The sequence below is a fragment of the Anoplophora glabripennis genome, unplaced genomic scaffold, assembly GCF_000390285.2.
Source record: "Anoplophora glabripennis isolate ALB-LARVAE unplaced genomic scaffold, Agla_2.0 scaffold188, whole genome shotgun sequence".
Classification (NCBI taxonomy): Eukaryota; Metazoa; Arthropoda; class Insecta; order Coleoptera; family Cerambycidae; genus Anoplophora; species Anoplophora glabripennis.
In genome coordinates this window covers 569,152-594,809 of record NW_019416300.1, presented here as the reverse complement: position 1 = coordinate 594,809, position 25,658 = coordinate 569,152, and the positions used below count along the sequence as shown (strand labels likewise).

At 34.0% G+C, this 25,658-nt stretch overlaps 1 protein-coding gene across 1 annotated transcript; it reads right to left on the bottom strand.

The window, feature by feature from the left end:
* Position 1: 1 nt before the first annotated feature.
* On the bottom strand, positions 2-25,658 carry LOC108906009 (probable tubulin polyglutamylase TTLL2). Its single transcript, XM_018709126.1, has 12 exons — positions 25,486-25,658; positions 22,351-22,447; positions 2,883-2,996; positions 2,725-2,828; positions 2,489-2,642; positions 2,160-2,436; positions 1,904-2,106; positions 1,688-1,845; positions 1,434-1,600; positions 1,302-1,384; positions 1,054-1,230; positions 2-283 (listed from the first exon to the last, which is right to left on the bottom strand). The coding sequence occupies exons 2-12, from the start codon at positions 22,438-22,440 to the stop codon at positions 155-157; spliced, it is 1,656 nt and encodes a 551-aa protein (XP_018564642.1). The 5' UTR covers positions 22,441-22,447; positions 25,486-25,658; the 3' UTR covers positions 2-154.

Sequence of the window (25,658 nt, the reverse complement as noted above, 5' to 3'; positions counted from 1 at the left end):
AAACGTTTCTATTTGCAAGGAAAGAAGAGTATTCTTAATTTAAATTTAAGGCCTGAAATCGATATCATAGCTTAACAGGAAAGATACAAATAAATCACGATCATTTGGCATAGCTACGGCAGTTATTCGACGGTAGCGAATCGCATCTGAATGCTCAAATTGGAGGGATCCATATGTCACCAGTAATGTCCATTTCATCTTGGAGAAACTCGCTCAGCTGACTCTCTGAAGCTGAGGGGTGCTTTCTGGCAAGATCCTTGGCTGTTTTCGTGAATTTTATCACCTGCAGAAAGAAGCAAATTGATTGAATGTTTTTGTAATTTTTATTCGAGAACTGAAGACACCACTAATATGTTTGTTTCAATAATAAGCATCGGATTTTTGGACTCGCAAGCAGTTGGAGCCTTGATAACCCTTCTTTGGTCTGTTTACACAGTTGTACATAAAAAAAAGTAGAGATGTTTTAACTATATTCTATATTGGGAAAACCGAATAATGTATGTTTTTCTATCTTCGTGTATATAAAAATACTTATACATTAATATAATTAATATCTTCTACATATAAATACTATATTGTTATACGAGGATTAAAATGCGAAATTGCGAGAAAAAAAACGACACTTTTAATACGAAGAAAACATGATATTTTCTCTCCAACCGAAATGCCCCATTTCATTATTAATTTGTGCTTTGAAATTATTCAAACCAAGTTTGGATAATAAAGTAAAGTAGGTAAGTAAGATATGTCGATGTAGTCATGGATACTTTGTCAAACATTAGTCGCCATGCTGTTCATTTGTGATTGTTTGTGGTTCAATCTGCTAAAAACTCTGTAAAAATGAGATCTAATGAAGATTTATATGTACCTGAGGAGATACTGGAGTGTGCGAAAGAAGTTTCTTTGAATCTTCTCCCAAAGAAATCTTGAGAAATTTATGAATGTGTCTACCAACGTTTCATGGATTGGTGCAAAGGAAAAATATTACTTAGAGACTTCCGACAGCGAAAATGTCATAGTTTTGTGACGGCTGGAGAAAAATTACCGCCTTACCTTATTGACCATATTTTTCACATATCCGTTACTGTTTGAATCATTCAGGTCGTTACTTTTTGCGTCCATCGCTATGGGCCATATCCGAACCCACCCTCCTTCCCTAGGTGTGGCAAACCTCCAGTTTCTCCCATTACCCCAATTTTTATAGTCGTGTTTCTTGCTCTCTTCGTCCACCTGAAACAATCTTCTTTTGTACCAGGTAAATAATTGACATTGCAACAAGTTCATCTGTTCCCAGTACTTACGAATTTTGTTCCGGCTACATTGCACACGGCTTGGCCCAAGTTCCTACCGTCTACTTGTACTTTTGGCAGATTCATGTAAGTCTCTGAAACAGCAATGCTAAATAAAATCACCACGAGATGATAGCTTCTTACTTTGGTTGGCAGTAGACGCCGTTCTACTCTTCGATCGAATCGCCGAATTGGATCTGGAACTGTGGGAGGCTGACATCTTCTTGTGTTTCCTTCTCCATCGACCAGCAGCGTTCACGACGCTGATGGTGCTTTTCAAGGTAAGCTTTGTGGGCGCCAGGTCTTCTTCACTGAAAATTTAAAAGGAAAAGAACAATTTTACCACCTGACAACCCAGAGCCGTGTGTAGTTAAATCCTGCTTCTGATTTTATCCTACCTGGTGGTCACGATTGGCTCGTCAGAAAATATATCGAATACCGACAAACCAGTGTTATACAAAGGTAAGCCTAGTAGGTCGAACATGTCATGCAACATTGGTTTCTTGACAAGCCTATCGGCATCACAGTCGTTGCTTAGAGCGGGACTCAAATTTACCTACAATTGCAAAACAAAGTATAATAACTTTTCTCTTATATTAATGAGTCGTACTAACTTCTAGAAGCCATGGTCGTAGTGAACTATCGATAAGAACATCGAATCCGAAGAATTCAAAGCAATTGACGGTTGGAGGTATCTGATTGACGTGGCTTAGAACTGTCAAAATAACAAGAGAGGTGATTCGTTGCCACAATAACCAATCCGAGATCCCAGCTTGTTGGAAATATCTCCTGAGCTGTCTCAAAGTCCACTTACATCCTATAAAATGTAAATTACATAGTTTGTTTATGTCGTTTACAAGTTTTCCTTACCCGATCCCACTCGATCCTTCATTTCAGTGTAGCCTGGTCCTAGTTTGTTTATAGAGTAGTTGGTCAGGTGTCGGAAGGGGTTCCTGAGGTCGTTTAAGCTGAATTTGTCGGTTCCAAAACGAGCCAACCCCTCCCTGTACATGTATATGGTCACAGGGTGGTAGGAGGGTATGCACACGTACAGCCTCAGGTCGAATTTATAACCGCCGATGAGCAGGGGTTTGTCGATGTATCTTTGTACTATCGTGTTGGTGTCGTAGTTCAGTTCACTTAATTTCTAGAGGACAAAAATGATTATTTTTAAAGTAAGTTCGACAATACCTTCTTACCCTAAACAGAAATATGCCGCGACCCTGACTTTGAGCAACAGGTTTGCATATCCAAATCGGTTTCTCGTCGAGGTATTTGTGGGCGGCGTCTCTACCCCTGCTACATTCTGCTGCCAACTTGGTGTATTCCAGAGGAAGATTGTATCCATGCGGACTAAATTAAAGATTTAATTTAATAATGGAAGCGGGAGAACTACGGAAATGATTTGGACGGTTGCTTTTGATTTGGAACTTACCTAAAATCATAGATAGACCCGTACACCTTCTTCATGCACCTTAAGTACCTAACTAGATTGTCCTTCCTACAAATTGCCGCGCCCTTTGGAATGTGGTTCAGATACTAGAAAAGAAGACCAAGTTAGTAATTCAAAGGGAAGTTTGTTTTGAAATTTACCTGCCAAGCGTAAATACTTCTGTGATGGCTAACGGGGAATCCAGTTGTTCTCCACCAGAGGTTCCAGTTGTCATTCTCCGAGGTGTACTCTCTCCATCCTCGCTCCAAGCAAACCTTTGAAACGAAAAAAAATATGAGAATGTCGATGAAAATGTACTTTTAGCGTTTTCTTTGTTGATCAGTGAATTTAGATTACTGGAGTTGATGAAGAGTTTATCAAGGTATACTACATTTATATCATTATAGACACAAATTCAGAAAAACTATTTAATAATCAATATACAATGGTGGATATTGATCAACATTCGCGGTAGTGAAAAAAGATGTTTTTTAAATTTCTCTGAGATCTAGAAAGATCTATGAGATAATTTCCGATTCTGCAAAGGAAAACAAAAAGATAACTAATAATGCTAGTGAATTTAAATATACAGCGTGTTAAAAAAGTTCTGCATAAAATTCATATTTTCGTTAAACAATTTTTTTTCGAAAAACGGTGAGACCCGTCGATTTTTATTTGATTCCGGGCACCTTGTTATGTGGAAAAATTTTTTTTCTCGATAATCCACTTACGGCAGCGATGACATAATTTTTTTTTAAATGACAACGCATATTTTTTTCGTTCGAAATTGATGACAGTGATAATTATCTAAACAACGGTGTGAAAATTTCGATGTCTTACATAACAATTTTTTTTAGAAAAATGCACCTTAAGTTCTTATAAGTGATAATTGTCTACTTACACTATTAATGGCTCCGAAAAGGACAAAGTTGACAAAATTACATTTCAAACGAGTAAAATTACACTAATGTTTGTGTAAGTCTAGCGAAATTGTTCGAATTGCCCACCCTGTACCATTTGGCATTGTCCTAAGCGTGTGTAAACGCCGTCTACACTTCGTTCAAGCATTCCCGGGTCGATTTGATTTATTTCAAAACGAATACGGTTTTTAAGTTCTTCCAAATCACCTGGTCTGTTTGTGTACACACGCGATTTCAAATAGCCCCACAAAAAAAAGTCTAGAGGTGTTAAATCAGGCGAACGCGGAGGCCACTCGATTGTTCCGCGTCGCCCGATCCACCGGCCAGTAAACGTGTTATTCAAGTACTCCCGTACTTGCACTCCATAATGGGGCGGTGCACCATCCTGCTGAAACCAAATTCTTTCCTCAGGAATATCAGGATCCTCGTTGTTCGGGAATAACTCTGCTAAGCTTGGGACCAAATCGAACCGCAGGAAATCCAAATAGCGAGCAGCAGTTAAATTTTCCTCGAAAAAATACGGGCCTAAAATACGACGCCCTATTATTCCCGCCCAAACGTTCACCTTTCGGGGGTGCTGATGATCTACTTCTTGCACCCAGTGCGGGTTTTCCTGAGACCAATACCGGCAGTTATGTCGATGCACCGATCCATTAAGATAAAAAGTAGCCTCGTCAGAAAAAATTATGTTCTTGAGGAAGTCGGGGTCTCCGTTACATCGATGCATTAAATCTTCACAAAAGTGGAGACGGCGGTCTGGGTCGTCCTCAGTCAATGCATGTATCAAGTGACCCTTATAGGGGTGAAATTTCTCTTTTTTGAGAAAGTTCACCACAGTTACATGTGAAATATCATTGTTCAATGCAATCGACCTTGTACTAGAATGAGGGTTGTCCTGGAGCTCCACCAGGATATTCAATCTAGTTTCATCATCTACTCTAGGACGACCCGCACGAGGAGCATCTTTCACACTACCAGTTTCCTCAAACCTTGCCAGTACCCTACTAACCGTAGATTGCGTAATTGGTGGTCTGTCAGGGTACGTTGCATTAAATAATTGGCAAGCTTCTTGATGGGTTCGTAACTTATCGCCGAAACCAATCATCCTCAAAATATCAATTCTTTCGCGTTCACTAAGTTTTGCCATTTCGAATTAAACGATTTCACCAAAGAATGTTAAATCGGTACTGATTTTTAGTCTTCAATATTTCAGGTAATCTACTCCTTTCAAGTAAACATTTCTTTGGATCTTTTTTTTTTAGGAATTTATCGGCAAACTCGAAGACAAAAAGTCGACCTTAATTTGCTACATACTATTTGGATTTTGTGCGGTTGAACTTGGTTCTAAATTTTGCAGTTTAATCAGGATCCTGACAATATCTGATGAATAATTCCGCAAATATTACATAACACCAGTTGCAACTTAAGTTATCTGAAATGCTTTCTGCCGAATAAATTTTTTTCTAAGGCATTTGATCCGTAAACAGCAAATTATTGCATTCAAGAACTTAAGGTGCATTTTTCTAAAAAAAATTGTTATGTAAGACATCGAAATTTTCACACCGTTGTTTAGATAATTATCACTGTCATCAATTTCGAACGAAAAAAATATGCGTTGTCATTTAAAAAAAAATATTATGTCATCGCTGCCGTAAGCGGATTATCGAAAAAAAAAATTTTTTCCACATAACAAGGTGCCTTGGATCAAATAAAAATCGACGGGTCTCACCGTTTTTCGAAAAAATATTGTTTAATGAAAATATGAATTTTATGCAGAACTTTTTTACCACGCTGTATAAAACGGATTAAAAACAAGCAATCCCATGTATCTATAAGTAAATAGCATGATAGTTTTGTCTCAATGATAACCAAAAAGGTGTGGCTGAATTTTTAGATCGAAATATTTGGAATTATTCAGTTTTCGTGGCTGAAAACTTACATAGGCATTGAATTTTCGAAATCGGAAGAGTTGCACTAACCAAATTTGGACAAGGCATAGCTAATACGATGCAAAACATCGCCTTAATGTTAAAAATCTTGTCACCGCCGTTATTGATGGTGAAACTTCGAAATATTTGGAATTATTCAATTTTCGTGGCTGAAAACATACCCACATAGTAGACCGGGAGATATTAGACTGAAGTTCGACGACGTCTTTCTCGTTTATGCCTCTGAGAGTACTGAAAGGTAACCGAGAGACAAGTACAATAAACTAAATTTAAAAGATGGGCTGCGGGACACCTTTGTGAAAATTCAATTTTCTTTTTCAAAAAAATAATGTGTACAGCGACGTATTTCCCACTTATGCCATGTTCGTAAATTGAAGAGAAGTATCGATTTTATCACAAAATTTTTTTGGCATATGTGTCGCAAAGGACCTAAATATGGAAAACTTTGTAAGAAAATGTGAAAAACGTGTTTATTTGTCTACCAATTTCTCATTAATGCCAATTAGAAATATGACATTATTATATTCGAAAAGCTCATAAAAAACATTGGCATAAGTCCTACTAAGGACTAAAGAAAATAGGGCTTTGGCATATGCGCATTTATCTTATAAAATTATAATAATAATGTTTATTTACAATACATAAAATAAAGCACGAAGTACATACAACCATAGTTACAATTACACAAAATATGTAAATAAACAGAATACACAGTTATTACTGCTTGCAAGTGTTTATACATTTACATAAAATTACAATAACTATAAAGCTATATTAACACAACAAAAAAACATAAACAAAGAATATAAACAATATAAAAGGTTAGGTACGTATGCCATATTTAAGTACAAAATGTAGGTATAAATACATAAATAGGTACATAGGTATAAAATTTGTAAGTATTCATTTTTTTTGTAATCTCATTTCTGATTTATTACACTATCTATAACTTGTCTAGGTGTTTGAAAGGTCCATGTTTTAACCTGTCTTTTAAATTTGGTAAGTTTTTGTATATTTTGTATATTAGTCGGCAATAAATTATACAATTTGGGTGCGCTTCTCTGCCCAACTGCTTTTGAACAAAAGGGTGAGTGATACTCATCCCTACAACGCGTTTCGTAGTTATGTTCTTTTTTTTGTAGTACATTTTATTTTTAAAAACGTATTTTAATATTATGTTTAGGGAGAAAAGTTTCTTTACATCGCATATGTCACTTTCTTTATACAATTCATTGCTGGGATACGTTCACTCTTTTCCATAAATTATTTTAAGTATCAATTTTTGAAGTACATTCAAATTTTTTAGGTAACAATCTTGTATTCCCCCCCCAACCAATTATTCCGTAGGTGAGATGCGACTGAACCAACAAGTAGCATAGTATCTCCCAACTTTTTACTGGTAATATATTTTTTTGAATATTTAAATTTTTATAAGAAGCCTCTAATTTTTTTATTAAGCTATTTATTTGTAGGTCCGATCTAAAATGCTGGTCAATGTGAATACCAAGATATTTTGCTGACTGCGTCTCCTCAATAACTGTCTCTGTGTCGATATTTAATGATGTAGGTAAGTAGCAAAGGAACTAAAAGACATATAGGCTGTTTTATTACAGTTTAATGTGAGAGTATTATATTGAAACCATTTCTTTATGATTCTAAATTCCCTTTCAGCGATTTTCTTACGTTCATTCCAAGATTCTGCCTCAAATAATATCACTGTATCGTCAGCAAAAGTGATAATCTTGCCTTTACTATTTAATGATAATAAATTTTTTGAATGAATGAAACAAAGTTTTTCAATCAATATCAAATGTCTTCACAGTTGTAACCAACGGTGTTAGTAATGGGTTAATTTTTCATCTCCAGTCATTTCCAATTAATCCTATAGAATTCTAGAAAAAATTGATAAAGCACCAATGAAATTTGATCGATTTTCATCAAGATTAAAGCACGAGTTGACGTTTTCATTTCCTTATTGAAATAAGCAAGCCTCCAACATATTTCAAATAAGGATTATATTTCAATTTACTTGCAATTATCATTCCTGCGACCCGACCAGATGGGGGATGGCTCCGAATCCAGTCATACCCATAAAATATACAAAATCCGCCGTCACATCGAGTTTTACATTCCCGCTAAGCATTATGCTAATATTGGCGGAATTACTAGAATCAATTTACATGTATTAATTATAATATTTTTGTCGTCGCACGCTAGGGGCTAGAAATGACGTAATCCCCGCCCCCCAAGGGGCAAAGGAACACCTTACGGCCGTCATAAAACCGCCCTTATCTGCCTGTCGCCATAAAACGGCTGGAACGTACTGCACTGCAATATTCCTCCTCATAAGCCACGACGCGGAAACGGAAATGCCATGCCAGGAGACAGTTGACAATCTGCAACCATAATCCGCGCAGGCCAAGGTTGGGAATAGTTGCGTTGCGTGTGTACCCATCCTGAATTCGTTAAATACTACCCGGTTATTTATTATATTGGAGTAAACCGCGGAAATTATTGCGTGACCTAGTAATGGCCCCAGGACTTTTTAAGAATGAACCGATAACGAATGGAATTTAAGGCTGGGGAGTTTTATGACGGAGGGACTGCCCGAATTTTTCCTCCACGTGCCTGGACAAAATTCTTGGGGTATATGTACAGGGTGTTCCAATATTGCGAGGATAGTTTGCCCTTGCTAAAATAAGTAGGTCTCTTATCTTTATCCTATGTTGCATTTTTTTTAACATCGTTTACAAGGTGTTTTGAAAAACCCTGGCATAAATTCAGGGCCTGGTAGAATTTTAAAAAATATTACAAGTTGTTCCTATGAACCATGGGCGTATCTTTTTCCAGGATCAAGGTGCAGGGCGTTGAAAATAATTTTTTAGAATCTAGTTTCGGTCCTATCTTCCACAAAATTCGACCGAATAAACTAAAATTTTGTTATGTGGGATTTCTGGGGATGCTAAATGCTCTGGAGTTATTAATTTTGGGCTATGTCATACAGGGCGTTCAGTGCAGTACTCCGCGGGAACATTTTAGGTCCTAACTTTTTGAGGTTAATCTTTTTGCCCCTTTTGTCACTTGCTATCATGGCAAATTTTATTCTAAAGAAAAAAGGTGCTCTTGTAAGAAGTGCTAAAATTTGACAGTTTTCGAGAAAAACCAGGCATAGTGCGCCAAAGTCAAGCAGTTATCCCAAATTATTTCAAGTAGGCTTGTGTCAAATGAACGTGTTATGTGCATTATCATTATCATTTGTTGTTAACTTTAAGCGAATGTTTAGGGAACAGTTTTGCTGCTGTAAGGCGAAATTCGGGAAAATTTCCTGGTCGCAGATTACCAAATAGAAATACATTTTTGGTCGTTAAAAGGCGATTCCGGGAGACAGGCTCGTTTAAGCCAAAAAAAGTAAATTCGGGACGACTAAGAACTAAAAGAAATGTGAAAAAGAGGAAAATATATTTCCTAGATATGGTATTTCAGGAGCCCTCAGTGAGTATCAGAAAATTATCACAAAGTCATCACTGTAATGGTTTAATAAAATTATTTCATTCATACCTCCGTAACCGATCCCAATATGTGCAATATCGTGGGTTCAAATCAGATGCGTTTCTTCAAACATCAGGTGTACCTCAAGGGTCCATACTTGGACCTCTTCTGTTTGATATTTTTATTAATGATATTGCGGAAGATCTAAACATTCATTATTTATTATACGCTGATGATGTAAAAATATTTGGTCAGATCAACTCTGTTTTGGACTGTGAGAATNAATCTTTTTGCCCCTTTTGTCACTTGCTATCATGGCAAATTTTATTCTAAAGAAAAAAGGTGCTCTTGTAAGAAGTGCTAAAATTTGACAGTTTTCGAGAAAAACCAGGCATAGTGCGCCAAAGTCAAGCAGTTATCCCAAATTATTTCAAGTAGGCTTGTGTCAAATGAACGTGTTATGTGCATTATCATTATCATTTGTTGTTAACTTTAAGCGAATGTTTAGGGAACAGTTTTGCTGCTGTAAGGCGAAATTCGGGAAAATTTCCTGGTCGCAGATTACCAAATAGAAATACATTTTTGGTCGTTAAAAGGCGATTCCGGGAGACAGGCTCGTTTAAGCCAAAAAAAGTAAATTCGGGACGACTAAGAACTAAAAGAAATGTGAAAAAGAGGAAAATATATTTCCTAGATATGGTATTTCAGGAGCCCTCAGTGAGTATCAGAAAATTATCACAAAGAGCAAATGTGTCCTTGTGTAATACTTGGGAAATTTTAAAAGAGCAACAGTTATATCCATATCATTACACAAAAGTGCAAGAGTTATTACCAAATGATTACGAGTTCCAAACAGATTTTTGTCAAATGCTGGAAGAAAGACAAAATAGACTCGATCACTCCAAACTGTTAAATAAACTTAGCAACGTAGGTCTATGTAGTGGTTTAATAAAATTATTTCATTCATACCTCCGTAACCGATCCCAATATGTGCAATATCGTGGGTTCAAATCAGATGCGTTTCTTCAAACATCAGGTGTACCTCAAGGGTCCATACTTGGACCTCTTCTGTTTGATATTTTTATTAATGATATTGCGGAAGATCTAAACATTCATTATTTATTATACGCTGATGATGTAAAAATATTTGGTCAGATCAACTCTGTTTTGGACTGTGAGAATCTTCAGAGAAATCTTGCTTCACTTAATGATTGGTGTAATAAAAACACGTTGCCTCTTAATATTAACAAATGTAATGTTATGTCTTTTCATAGGAAAAAAGTGCCTATCACATTCGATTATGTATTGCAAGGCAGTGTTCTCAAGAGGCCTGATTGCATTAAAGACCTTGGTATTATTTTTGACGCGCAGCTGAGTTTCTTGCGGCACATCCACGGTTCCTTAGCCGATGCGTATAGGAGTCTCGGATTTGTTTTGAGAAACTCTCGAGACTTCAGAAACCAGTCCACTCTGCGATTATTGTATATAACTTTTGTAAGATCCAAATTAGAATATGGTTCAGTTATATGGAACCCAATTTATATTACATATACCTTCTTATTAGAACGGGTACAACGAAGATTTTTTAAATCTGCCGCATTTCTGTTGGATGGGGTTTATCCTGCTCGAGGTACTCCACAACAATTATTCTGTGCTCGGTTTAACCTACAGAGTCTTACTAGCAGACGTACCATGCATAGCTTAATATTTTTATATAAAATTATTCACTTCAAAATTAAGTGTGAGTCCATTAATGAGCAGTTGTCGTATAGAGTTCCCAGAGTGAATTCTAGGAACAATACGCTATTTATGTTACCCTTTGCCCGTACTAATTTATTATTAAAGTCGCCTTTATATCAAGTGTTGAGCAATTGTAATAATATGGAGGGTTTTGATATTACTTTTTGTAATGTAAGAGATGTAAAGGCATACTTTAATTAGGTCTATTGTGTATATTCTTGTTTCTTTAATTTTAATATGTATATTTTTTCATTGTTTTTGACTGTTCTGTTGGTTGTTTTTATTGACTTTGACTGTTATATATATACATATATTACTTTTGATCTTAAGATTTTGTATTGTTTCTGTGTATTGGTCTTTTTTATTCTTTTGTAACTTTTATATTAATTTTTAGGATATATTTTTAGTGCTTCTTTCCATTAATGTATTTTTTTTATACTACAACTTATCGTTTAAGTGGGTTTCACCCGTTGGATATTTTAAGAGTAAATAAATAAATAAATAAATAAATAAATAATTAAAATGAAAATCCGAATTTTCTACGATCTATCCTTTTTACGGACAAAGCGACTTTCACTCGAACGGGAGGGTTTAATACTCATAATGAGCATCTGTGGGCTGCAGAAAATCCTAGGGCCAAAAAGGAGTCCCATTTTCCACATTCATTTAAAGTAAATTTTTGGGCTGTCACAACGGAGAATCAGTTAATAGGATACCACATTCTGGATGGTACTTTACATGGCACCAAGTATTCAGATTTTTTAATAGTCTGATCGAAATTATTGAACATGATATTCCACTATTAGCAAGAAATAATTGTTATTTCATGCATGATGGCGCTCCACCACATTTTACTCGAGTATGCAGAGAATGACTTCATGACAATTTTCCTGAGCGATGGATTGGTCGAGGTGAAGATGCTCCACTTCACTATCCTCCAAGGTCACCAGACCTTATTCCAGTTGATTATGTAGTTTGGAACTATGCCAAACAAAAAGTATATGAAACAGAAATAAATTCAGACATTTTTTTTTCAAAAAAGTCTAATTCATTAAAAAATAATATTATTTGCTTGATTAAAGGAATAAAAAAAATCGAAAAATTTCTGTTAAGAATAGTTACAAAACTATCCTTATTTATAACCGATTTTGATGAAACTTATGGTAGTTAAACACCCTTATGGTATGATTATTACCTACAATTTTCATTCCGTTATCTTAATCAGAAAGAAAGTTATTTTAAAAAATATCCAAATGATAAGACCCCTTTGGAGTGCCATATCTCAGTAACGGTGCTCCGGAGGACCAATGTTACAGGAACTTTTTTTACTACTTTTGGCTCTACTTTCACCCCCCTTAAATTTCGTAGCAACTTTTCCAAACACCCTGTAGAGATTAATAAAAATTTGTTAAATTCTATAAATTTTCTGTATATTGTAAAACTAGTTACAGCTGTACGATATTTGCTGAGATAGAATTCCAAGAGGACCTCTGCGTCACTTTCTTGGAATTAACCGCATTCGACACCCGAAGTAGAAAAACATTGGAGGATAATTTCAAGGCACGCCCCTGCCACGGTAAATTGTTGCAGTAGTTTTATTGGCTTATTCTTTTTTTGGAATTGTGCAAAACCATACTTATCGTATCAATTTCGACGTCACCTGTTACATGGGTGTTGTACAATAATGAAAACATAATATTGACAGTTGGTAGAAGGAAGCACAAAAACAAGCGCTTAGGTGGGGAATTCTGGAAGGAAGCCTAAATAGTGGAAGTGAGAACAGTGTGGAGGAAGACGATCATCGGGCAGTGTGGCAAAATAGTGAAAAATCAAAGTGTTTAACCCGTATTAATTAGCAGGTAATATTCTTTAAGTACTTTGTTGTTAATTGTTCTATGTAATCTTATGATTGTGATGGTTACAGATGTTTAATGATAATAATTCTTTGTATGTTTAGCCTCCATTGCTTTATGCTCAAGGGCATATATTTTTCTAAGGTAAAATTGTTACAATTATTATTAACGATTGCTCATTATTTATTACATGTTAAAATGTATATATTGTCGTGACTTCCCAGATATTGCAATAACAACTCCTTTGTTTCACATCTAACTTGTTTTGTCATGATTACGTTGTTCGAAAAACAAATGATAAAGCGTTTCTTGTGCTCACTTTATGTCATACGCCTATAAGAGCCTTGTTCAATTTACTAACATGTTCGCCCTTGAGGCACGAATCTGAAAAAAATAATAATTAAATACAAAAAAAGAATTACTAAAACAGATCTTCCGAAATCTCAACTCATAGCTGGATTGTCTCCCTTATGGGACTCCAGTACCTTCCGGCCCTGCCGACTAACCAACACCAAACCTCTTCAGTTTTACTTGGAAGTGTGTATGTCTAATTCGAGTGAGTTGACATTTAGTGAGAAATTAAATAAGTCGGGTGTTATTTATCATTAGCAAAGGATCTTAATTTATGCCTTTTGTTATCGGTTGTTTTGTATTTATATTTGTGAAGTTAGAGCAACGATCGTGGGTTTCTCTGCCATGCTCTTTCACCATAGGAGCTCTAGGTGAGCCTGACACTCTCCTTTTATGTTAAATGGTTGTTAATGTTTTTGTTGTTCTTTTTATTTGTCGCATGTTTAATTTGAAGACTGTTGTGCGTAAATAATAAAATTAGGAGTATTTGCTCTGTTTTTGTTTTATAAAATTAAATCATACTTCCCCTCTTTAAAGTTAGTAGCCAGCGCCTTCCGGTCAATTGAAAATAGATGTATACAACGTAGGTATTCCTCATGACGATCATATATTTCTGGCCACAACTATGTTTATTTTTTTTCGATCGAACCCGGGGTTGTTATACTACAGAATTGTATCTCAACAAATTTTGTACGGATTGTAAGTCTTCTTTCTTTCTTTGGATTCCTTTGCATTACTAAAATGTCGAAAAAAAGAATCACGAACACCCATATTCATTTTTTCTATTTATTAATGTCTAGCCTGTAATCTTTAATCCCGCCTAAAATCGGCGCCCCTATACATCAACATTATACTGATATTTTAAAATATATATTTTGGTTTCAGTTTCCCCACATTAAAAACGCTAAAACTTGATATTTCCATTTAATGACCGTTCTAAAAACGAAATACGTTCGGTCATTGCTTATTTATAATAAGCTTTCGCCGCATAGAAAATACCGCATTATTAGTGGAGAGACCTAGGCCAAATTCACCCATTCTAAAATTGTTCCGTCTGACTCATTACTCTAAATTAAACTGCAGGAATAACTAAACTAAGCGTACTTAATTTATCATTAAAATAACTAAGCGCGCAGCAAACGCAACGAAGTAACGGCTGACTTTTATTGCACTGACTATGGCGTTAACAAATTGCTATCGCTGACTTTGGATAGATATATTGTCGCAGGATAATATTATACACAAGATCTGGCGCATGTACAAGATAATGCCTATTAGCTTTTTATTTTCTATTGGCGTTTAATCAGCTGTATCGAATTTTCACCCGTGTTCCCAAAATAATTTGATAAAACTTCAAAGAGCCATTCACGGGGCATAAACTACGAGACCATGGATAGGAAACCGCAGGGGACGCACAGTTTCGGATTTTTGAAAAATCAATTACAAATTTTATGAAATTCGGAATGTAGCATGGCCTTAAAGTCACTAATAACCAAAATCACTTTGAGTTAAATAACTCCTCGCAGAAGGTTACCATTCCGAAACGGGGAGACCAGTCTTTTAAATTTCAACGCGGACACCACTGTAGGACGCTTGCGGACTCACGTTGGAGCGTGGTCAAACGTCTACCCTCGTACCCTGCAGTTTATGAATCAGATACATATACCTGGCTAGTACACTATACGCTCCAAATTGCTTTTCTATGCAGCTATCACTATGACGCAGTGGCGACTCGTCGTATGAAACAACTGAGGCTAAGCTTCACTGTAAAATTTGGTCTCTCTCACACCGTACATTTTAATACCTACTATTCTGCTATTAACCTAAATAAACAGTTAGGCAAACTAATTTCCAATTACCTATTATATTTATAAAAAATCAAAATAACAGTATAAAATAATTGTTTGAATATTGAATATCTCGCCGCTCGCGGTTTCCATAGGCGCAGCCTCGGATACTGTTACTCCCCTCTAGTTCCCACTCCAATGAGGCCAGAAATTCTTTGCTTGTAGGCGACACACTTGCTTACAATATGCTACAGTTCCCCCTCCAGACGAGGTGGTTAAAATAACGTGATTTAGTAGGGAACTGAGGCCGGCTCAAGCCTGCTTATAGTCTTTGAGTTTGCGGTTAATGTACGTGTCGTATAGTATACGGGTAGTGTGTAGTGTCAGTGTGAGGGATAGTGCAAAGGCTTTAAAGATAAGGACAAGGCAGGTATTAATTTAAAATAATTAAAAAAACAACTTGCTTACTACAAAACAAAGCAATACTAAATTTAATAGATACTTATTACATTATCAAATACCTACATAGGTAGCTAATAATGAAGCTATCTCACAATATTATTTAATCTCTTGAAACACCTTTTTCAAGACGTAATGACGTAAACTATTGGTCTAAACAAATTAAAATCACTAGTCAAAGAATTTCTGAATTTAGAAACGAAGAAAAATTTAAAAATAATTTTAATTATGCGAAAAATATTACTGGACTATCAAGTAAACGGGGCAAAAGATACGACGAATTTGAAATATTGTCGAAATATATTTCCCTTAATTAACATCGTTTTGGGTATTTACATGATTTAAATTTTTTTGATTTAATAGATTCCTTAAAATTGCCCAAATATGCAAACAAATTTCCCGAAAAATCGTTTGAATGTTTGTTACGAATATATCCAAACGTTTTTGAAATAGATAGGCTGTAAAACGAACTTAATATTTTGTACAGAGACAAACAATTTTATAATTTAGAAGTTCAAAAAACAATAAAAATGTTATACAAAGAATTTAAAATGGTAGTTTCGGAAGCGTACAAATTGTTTTGCCCTGTTTTAACAATTTCTGCAACAAGTGTCTCAGTAGAAAGAAACTTTTTGTGAATTAAGCTCATAGAGATTTAGAAATACGATGACACAAGAGCACTTAAACAACTTATCAGTGATGATGATAGAAAAACAACTATTGCAAAGTCTTAGCGCCGATTTCATGAAGACACTATAAGTAAATTGACGAATATCCCTGTTTTATAAAAACATTCACGATGTTTTTAAAATATTTTTAATTAAACGAAAAGCTGGCGCCATTGTTTTATATGTAAATAGATAAGTTGGTTGGCTACCTTATGAAAATTTGTTTAATATTTTTTAATATTTATAAGCAAGTAGGAACATATTAGGCAAATATATCACTTTGTTTTTTTCTGTAACTTAATTTTATTGTAAATACAATTTTTAATGTTCTGATATTATTATTATTAATAATATAATTTTTTAATTTACGGTTATAGTAGGGCTTTTGGCGAAGATCTCCATAACAAAAAATGACGTGGAAATGTATTCCTATTTATTATTGCGTATTATTTTTTATAAAATATGAATGAAAATCTTGTTCGTGAACATCAGTTTTTCTAAAACATTGTAAATGCAACTAAAAATTTCCAGAAGCATTTAGTCGTTGATCTTGAAAATTTAAAAATTTTTGCCTACGCCGCTTTCTTTTTTCTTTCTTGCCCACCTATACTCGATGGCCGAAATTATAGATAGTGATTCATCGCTAGCTCTTGGACTAGTAAGGAGGATGAGGCGTGCGGGGATCGAAAATCCATAGGCGTGTATACGTAAAAGGCAACAAGATGTAAAAAATATGGAAAAAATATAATAAAACATAACATCTATTATTTTTAGAGGTTTTATCGAGAAAACTTCAAAAAGATTTTAGTAACACTTTGTTTTTAAATTTTAAGTGTTTTCTATAAAACGATGCCCTCTTGGGCATCGATAACCCACCACCACCCGGCTTACGCCGCCGCAAAATATTGTAATGTTTACTATTAATAAATTTATTTAAGTAGGTACTTACATATTTTATAATAATTATCTCACGAATATTATCACTGTCACACTTTCACTTCACTGCCACATAATCACTTCACTATTAATATATTTAAATACTTACATATCACATTATTCACATTATATATTTCACATATCACTGTTGCTATCACTATCACTAGAATCATCTTCACCCAAATGAATAATGACTGGTTCTATGAACACTTGATACAACTACCGTTGTATCAAGATCCCACATACGTTGTTTCTCTTTCTGTGCATGTCCAATACACTTACACCATGTTTCAGCAGTGACGTAATTAATAGCATCCTGTAATAATAATTTCACCTCGTTTATTTTAAAGGTGGTGTTTTTTCGTGAGATTTCATACTTTATTTGTGCCCAAACCAACTCAATTGTGTTTAATTCACAGTGGTATGGCGGTAAACGGAGTACACGAATTCCTCGATCTTTGTCTATCTCATCCACTACGTACTTAATGTATTGACCTTTTTCTCTTTGGACAATTTTTAATAATTGTACTTCTAGCATGGTTTCTGTATATTCAATATTTTTCGATTGTAACCAGTCCATAATATTTCCTTTTCTCCATGCTGATGTCGGTAACATTTCAACTCTTCTACTATGATAAGGTGCGTTATCCATCACAACAACTGCTCCTGGCTCCAGATATGATAAAACATATTCAAACCATTTTTCAAACACGTCGCTGTTCATATCTTCATGATAATCTCCCGTTTTTCGTGACTCAAATACATGCAAACCATTTTCTAAAAATCCCGTATCGCTTCCAATATGTGTTATAATCAATCTTCGTCCTTTTCCAGAAGGTGCCTTTAATCCAGTAGAAAATCCATCTAAAAATGCTTGTCTCTTACTCTTAACATTACCATCCTGCCAAACTTTTGATACAGTATGACCTTCGTTTACCCATGTTTCATCCATGTAATATATCTTCTTACCAGATGCACGAAGTTCTCTTATTTTTTCTAAGTATTCTCTTCGCCATACCACAATTTCGTCTTTTTCAACGAGCATACTATTCCGATTCCGTTTCAAATATCGAAAATTCATGTCACGCATTATTCTTCTAAGAACCTTATCAGAGAAATTAGGAATATCCTCATCTTCAGCTATTGCAGCTTGAATTTTCTTTATCGTTGGTATTTCATTTCTAAAGAAAAATCCATGAATTTTCCTACGTATGGAGTATTTCACGTCAACGTCGACTTCTATTTTCTTCCTCCCTCGTGTTTCCACTTTTTTCTTCTTTGGATTCACTTCTACACTATTTTTTATGGCACGATAAACAGTAGCAACGGATACTTTTGTCAACGAACTACACATATCAACAGCTTCACTTACACTTGTATTAGAATTTCGCGACCGAATTCCTTTATACACGTTTTTTACCATTATTAATTCCGCATCGCATAGGTTAGGGCGTTTATGAGCAACAGACCGTTTGCTACAACCGGCACTTTGATCCATTTTAATTATTATTCCTACGTTTTAAAACGTCCCGATTGTATTTTTTTAATTTATAAATTTACTATAGTCACGGAATATGCAAACCCTCGCGCGCGCTTATAGTTTGACGTTTCTAACTACGGCTAACTCGAATTCTACGTACGTCCGTTTACACCCACTAAAAAGAGCATTTCCCTATCTGTAATAAGTGCGATAGACAGAGATAGGAAATAAATCGCGTTCAGTGTAACTCAGTCTATGACTGTTATAGATCCTATCGATGTGCAAAGAGAGCGGCACATCATTTAACATAAGCAAATAATATTGAACCGTTATAAAAATCATTTTAAGTTTTATACACTTTACGGTAATAGTGTTTCTATATTATGTATGAATCACTATCTATATTTTCGGCCGTCGAGTATAGTAAAAAAGTAAGTCCCGGGCATCACCTATTCACAATGTCACAAGCCGCCACTGCTATGACTTACATTTATAGTAATTTAATAAAAAATTTTAACGAGTTAGATTTTGAAACATTTGTTGCTTAAATTAAACAAATTTGGAGACATTGCTGTGTCCCAAAATAAAAAACGCAGTTAGTATTATGAAACACTTATTAAGACACAAAATAAATAACAAATATAAGTCAACGCACAGTGATTTGACTCTACCATCGCTAGCGAGCCATTTTTTTAGTATCTTTCATAATAAAAAATCGGTTCCGTAACAAAATATGTAATTTGTATCATCTCAAGTAATACCTGGGATTGATTTTCAACATCCGACAGGTCTAAAATTAGGTCAAACGGTCGGAATCCAGGATAGCAGCTTACTTTTCCGGAGGAAAATCGATGCCAGAATGAAACTAGGACCCACTTACGAAGGTGCTCACCTCATTTTCTAAATAATATTTAACTAATATATCTAAAAATATACATAATCCTCAACAATTTCCCGATTACTAATTGATATTCAAACAAGACGAAAATCACACACAAACATAGACAAAAACACCGACCAAAATTAATACCATTCGCTTAAATTTAGAAGATTAATTGATGAAGCAGCTATTTTTGGCCACCCCTTAATAATTCATATCCGCCGCCCAACCGTAAATGTGGCTCGAAACTCGTTATATTAATGAAAACTCCAATAAAATTAATTCATTCCTACAAACTGTACCTCGGCATGCGAAGGTAAGAAGACTGCAGCTCCGATGACGGATTATAATGTAACCGGCATAGTTGTGAAGTCGCATTACATTGCAGTCTCAATTTATTTCACAATAAACAATACGTAAACTTTAATAAGGGGAGTTCGTGGTGTGCCAATTTCTTGATAACATTAATTCCGTCATAATTAAGCAGTAAGCTCGTCTATTGAACACGATGGTAAGGCTAATGCAATTAGATAGTGACATTAATTTTATTATAAACGTAGCTGTTCCGTGTGCTGTAACAGTGACGTCAAGCTGCCGTAAGGCAGACAGGCTTGTTTGGAACAGAACTGGTGTCGATTTCAACTTATGGTTGAGAGTAGTGGTAGTCTAATGAGCTTGAGCAGTTTTTCAAGAGAGGTGTTTAGCTTATTTCATTTGTTTGAATATTAGTATTGTATAAAAAAGAACATAGATCGTATAGAATGGGAAATATACAGGGTGATCCATTAACGGTATCGAGCGGCTGTATATAGGAAACTAGACGTACTACGATTATGGGGTAAAAAATCTATTAACAAATACGGCCAAAAGAAATTGATTAAAAATATTTTCAAGTTTGTAACATAACCGCTAGAGGGCGCAACTGCTATAGTGTTACAGAAAATTGTCGGTTTTTCGAAATTTCGCTTATATAACCTAAGTTGAAAATACATTTTCTAGATACACTATTACACCCTTCACAAGTTTTGTTCGAACTTTTTTTTTGTCATTACCATAGCAACGTCAATATGAAGGACGCTATCTTGAAATATTTAAATTGTCATAACTTCTAAATGCCTTAATCGCCTTCAATAAACGATGGCTCATTTTAAAGAACTAATAATAAAATTTATTTTTATGATATAGGAATGAAAATATTATTTTCCTAGGCAACGGTAGACGACGCTAATGAGGAAACTTTTGTAATTGTCTCCGTTTACTAAAAAAATTAACTGCAACAATATAGATTTTTTTTCATGGCTTGATAGACCATTTATTATGGGAAACAAATACACAAACCGGAGGTCGATATCTTTTTTAGTTTTCAAGTTATTGCTAAAATAGTGAAATTGTGCTAGAACATCCTCCTTTATTTAGTTCTCTAAATAACATTGACATAATCCAAGCCAAAATTAAATTGTAAAACTATACCAATCTTGTCCCTAAAAAGAATTATTGCTTCATTTTGAAATTTTTTTTTTTGATAACTGCAATATTTCATTTTTTTTATTAATTCTAAATATCTGAGTAGTTATAAAGATTATTGTTTCCATAACGAGGCAGGCTATGCCCTATGAAAATAGACAACTGAAAAATTATGCTAAACGATGTTTCATGATAAGAATTCTGTATATGTTTAGCCTTCATTGTTTTACGCTCAGGGGCGTATATTTTTCTAATATAAAATTGTTACAATTATTATTAAAGATTGCTCATTATTTATTACATGTTAAAATATGTATATATTGTCGTGACTGCATGGATATTACAATAGCAACTCCTTTGTTTCACATCTAACTTGTTTTATCATGACTACGTTGTTCTTTGATTTCTTGTGCTCACTTTATGTTATACGTCTATACGAGCCTTGTTGAGTTCACTAACATTTTCGCCCGTGCGGAACGAATCTGGATTAAGCTCGATTGCCTCCCGTATGGGACTCCAGTGTTATGAAGGATCTTCCGAAATCTCAACTATAGCTGGATTGCCTCCCGTATGGGACTCCAGTACCTTCCGGCTCTGCCGGCTAACTAACACCAAACCTCTTCAGTTTTACTTGGAAGTGTGTATGACTAATATGAGGTAACAGATGACATTTAGTGACACATTAAATGAGACAGGTCTTATTTATCATTAGCAAAGGTTCTTAATTTATGCCTTTGGTTAGCGGTTGTTTTGTATTTATATTTGGGTGGTAAGAGCAACGATCGTGGGTTTCTCTGCCATGCTCTTTCCCCACAGGAGCTCTAGGTGAGCCTGGCACTCTCATTTTATGTTAAATGGTTGTTAATGTTTTGTTGTTCTTTCTATTTGTCACATGTTCAATTTGAAGATTGTTGTACATAAATAATAAAGTTAGGTGTATTTACTCTGTCTTTGCTTTATAAAATTAAACCATACATCCCCTCAAAAATAAGTTAGTAGCCAGCGCCTTCCGGTCAATAAAAAAATAAATACACATAACGTAGGTATTTCTATATGACGATCACATATTTTTGGCCACAACTACGTTTATTTTTTTTATCGAACTTAGGGTTGTTATACTACAAAAAGAACTTTGAAGAAGTTCTTTGATCATTTTTAGACACTTATTCCGGAAATTGATACAAATTTAGTCATTCTTGGTGCAGAAACGATTTAAGGATTGGTGTGATCAAAGAAAAACAAAGAATCTTTCGGAAAATGTGTTAAGCAAAGTAAATGTACACATTGTTAAGTTAAAAATGAATAATGCCAAGTTACTTTTTGGATAAACCTATTGGCTCTAATTTCACATCTCGACCCTCAAATGAACCTATTCAAAAGACTTCCATCAGCTGGATTTAATAAATTTTAGTTAGTCAATTCTTAAGCATTTAAATCTGTCAGGATTCAATAATATTGAAATTGTTTTAATAAAAATACGATTACGTGACTTATTCTCCAGTTAATATTCGTTACAGGGTAATGATTTCAGATGGATCTACCGCCAGTTTTAAGGTACAAACTGTAAGCTTTGAAGAATATAAGGAATAATGGCTTAACTTTCTAAATAAAAAGTAGATCGCCTAAGGACCTGATCAACAAATTATGATTTACCTGTGTAAGAAGCTGCGGTCCTGTACCATTTTCGTTTATCCTGAAAATGAAAGGCCCACTCCCGAAACACTCTTCAAACATACTTGGCATGTCGAACCTAAAGAGAAACGAAATTTATAATGTTAAGGAATCTTTGTCTCAGTTTCTGACTTTATAGGTGGAATAAATATGCTTGCATATTATTTTTAAAATACAAATAAAATATATTTACCATTTATTTATTTTGTGCATTACTGAATATGTAAATGAATAAAACGTGAAAAATAATAATCAAAAAAACTATTTTATGACTTTAATTATGTCAAAATATAATGACATTGAATATAACTTAAGGCAGTTTCTTTTTTTATATATTTGGCAATACTGAAGAAATTAATGGAAGCTATAAATGAGCTTCCAAGGTTTAACTTTAATTTCGTTCTACAATACACAAAAAATGGCAAAACTTTAGCAAACGGCTTATGATGTTTTTAATGAAAAAAATGTAATCTTTAAAAACAGTATTTTTTGTCTTATAACACTAATATTGTTCAATCAACTTTCAATTGGAATAAATGAAAATATTGTTTATAACTCAAAAACTAAGAATATCCCAGAATTGAGTCATATATACAGATTTTTACTATTTTGTTATATTTTTCTAACTTTATGTTATTGAATTTATTTTATAATAGCATAATCTCTCCTAAACTAATTTTATCTAGAAATCTGTCGAGATACGTAAAATTAGGTTAGGACAGGTTAAGTTTTCCTTTATACGTACTAACCTAATTTTATTTTTATATATTTTTGTTTCTTATTTTTTTATTACCAAGTGATTGAAAATTCTATACATTTTTAATTATTTTTTATATTGCACTGTTTGTATAATAAAATATAAATGTATGTGTCCCACTAAGGTGAGCGAGATACGATATTAGGGAAAGTATAGGACCTAGAGCTTCGGGAAAAAAAATTTATTGAATAAATCGACCAAGTTTGTAGCTCTATTTATTAAACAAAAGCTGTTGCTTCTAATGAGTTGAATGATCGATAAAAATGTTGTCACTTATTTCTGGGAGATTCTGTATGTGTTATATAAAAAGACATAATGTGATCTGCATAATTTGATGTTCTAAAAAAATCCATAAGAACGAAACATGTATTAACTTACAGATACGGAAAACATAAACTTAGCCCAAATCGCTAACCTTCTGTAAATCATTATCATATAAAATAAAATAAATCATCATTTAAGTTAATTTGTACGTAAATAAATGTTCCTAATTCGTGAGGTAAATGTACAACAACAGTAAAATATTATAATCCATGGTTATTATTGTTTTTATCTGAAGATGGGAAAAATCCCGAAACGATCGTAATAAAAAAATTATTTAAAAAATTTGTTTTACAACAAATTATTTAATTGTGATCTGTTCTCCCAGTAAATTAATAATTATTCAATAAATTTAGTATGCATTGGTTCTATGACAATTTTGACTGTTTTCATCGTAGAGGTTCAGTAAATAAATCAAAATATTGTGTAAACTGACAGAACAAATATATGACATGTATATATCACCGAAATTAGAAAAAAAATAGTTGTTGATATCTTCAAAATATAACATCAATTATTTTTTATATATTTCTTTGACATCACATGAAAATTTCCTAAAACTTTGGTTTTTACCATTTTTTCCTAAATAGAAAAGTAAAAAGTATAAAGAGGTACAATATTATGTAAATGACCTTGTATATTACCTATGTTGTGGAATAAATCAATTTTTAGTTATTTTGTTCCATACATTTAATTTTTTATATTTACAAAGAGAATTTTAATTTTTTTTCCACGATTGTTATTAAAGCTACTAATATACAGTGTGTCCCTGAAAGGATGACCACAGGTTCCTTAGATGAAAATATGACTATTACTTGAAGAATTTCTTCGACCCTTTCCAACATTTGTCATTATCCACGATTTAATGTTACAGGTAAAAAACGTCCTGTTTCCCGAAGGCGTCTCTCCGCATTAGCAAATGTTTTGTGATTTGGAGTTCTTCGATTAGGAAATCTTTCAGCATATGTTCGAACAGTAGCACAACAATTTCCGTTACAATAACCCAAAACTATTAACATACCAGTTTGTTCAGCAAAAGTATAAATTGCAATAAAAAACAAAGTATGTAAGCTAAAATTAAATCACAGCTAGCTTGACACAGAACCTTTTAATTATTGTTATGAATTTATTTCTCTGTTATATGGCATCTCGTGCTATAATGTTCTATTTATCTTAAACTGATTTTATATTATTTAATGTGTAAAAATGCCATTTTTACTCGAAATCCATAAACGATATCAAAATTTTGTAAGAGGCAAAAAATCTTCTAAAATAGTGCTTATTTTTAAAAATATAAATTCCGTCGTCATTGGCGTACATACAAAAAAGTTACGGGATAGCCAGTGGCGCACAGGCACTAGAAAGAGAACATCCTGTATATATATTCTCACCAAATTCTATATTTACATTGCCCTTATATAAAAGAATATGTGTACCAAATTTGAAGTTTCTAAGAAAAACAGTTTTCAAATTATTTGAAAAAAAAATAGGTTACTGTTCTATATTTAGAAGGCTATATCTCAGTAGGCGTGCACTTTTGTATATAGGTAAGTTAGGCTAAATAGTCTTGTTTTCATCCAAGGAACCTGTGGTCAAGCGTCGTCCATCCTTGTCAGGGACACCCTGTATATTAATTCTTTTGTTTTTTGTTCAACCCAAAATTATTTGAAACTAAATAAGAAATGAATGACAATATAAAAAATTATTCCAACTTTTAATGTCAACATAATCATTTTATACATATATTTAGATATTAAAGAAAGTTTCTAAGCTTTAATTTTAGTTTCGCTCTGCAGTAAAAGAAAATTAAGAATGTATTGTTGATTTCATTAATTTGCGTTTGAAACCTAAACAAAACCAAATATTTCTGCTTTAAAATAAATAAGAAATAATTTTTTCTACAAAACTTCAGTGTGTTCTACATTCGACTATAAAACAAAATTGATAAATGACTAATAAATCTAATCACAAACAAGTAACAAGCGGTGACAAAGCGATTACATTTTATATCACCGATTGCAACTGAAGGGCGTACCTACCCCAACCTCCTCGCAGTCGTCGAGGGCAATAAACACCGGGGCGGAGGGCAAAATAAAATCCATAAACAAAATTAAAATCTGGACTAGGCACGCGGCACACACACCGTGCTGGCAGGCTGGCTGGGAACAGAAACGGAGCGCTGCGACGCCGATCCAGACGCTGTCGCCGTCGT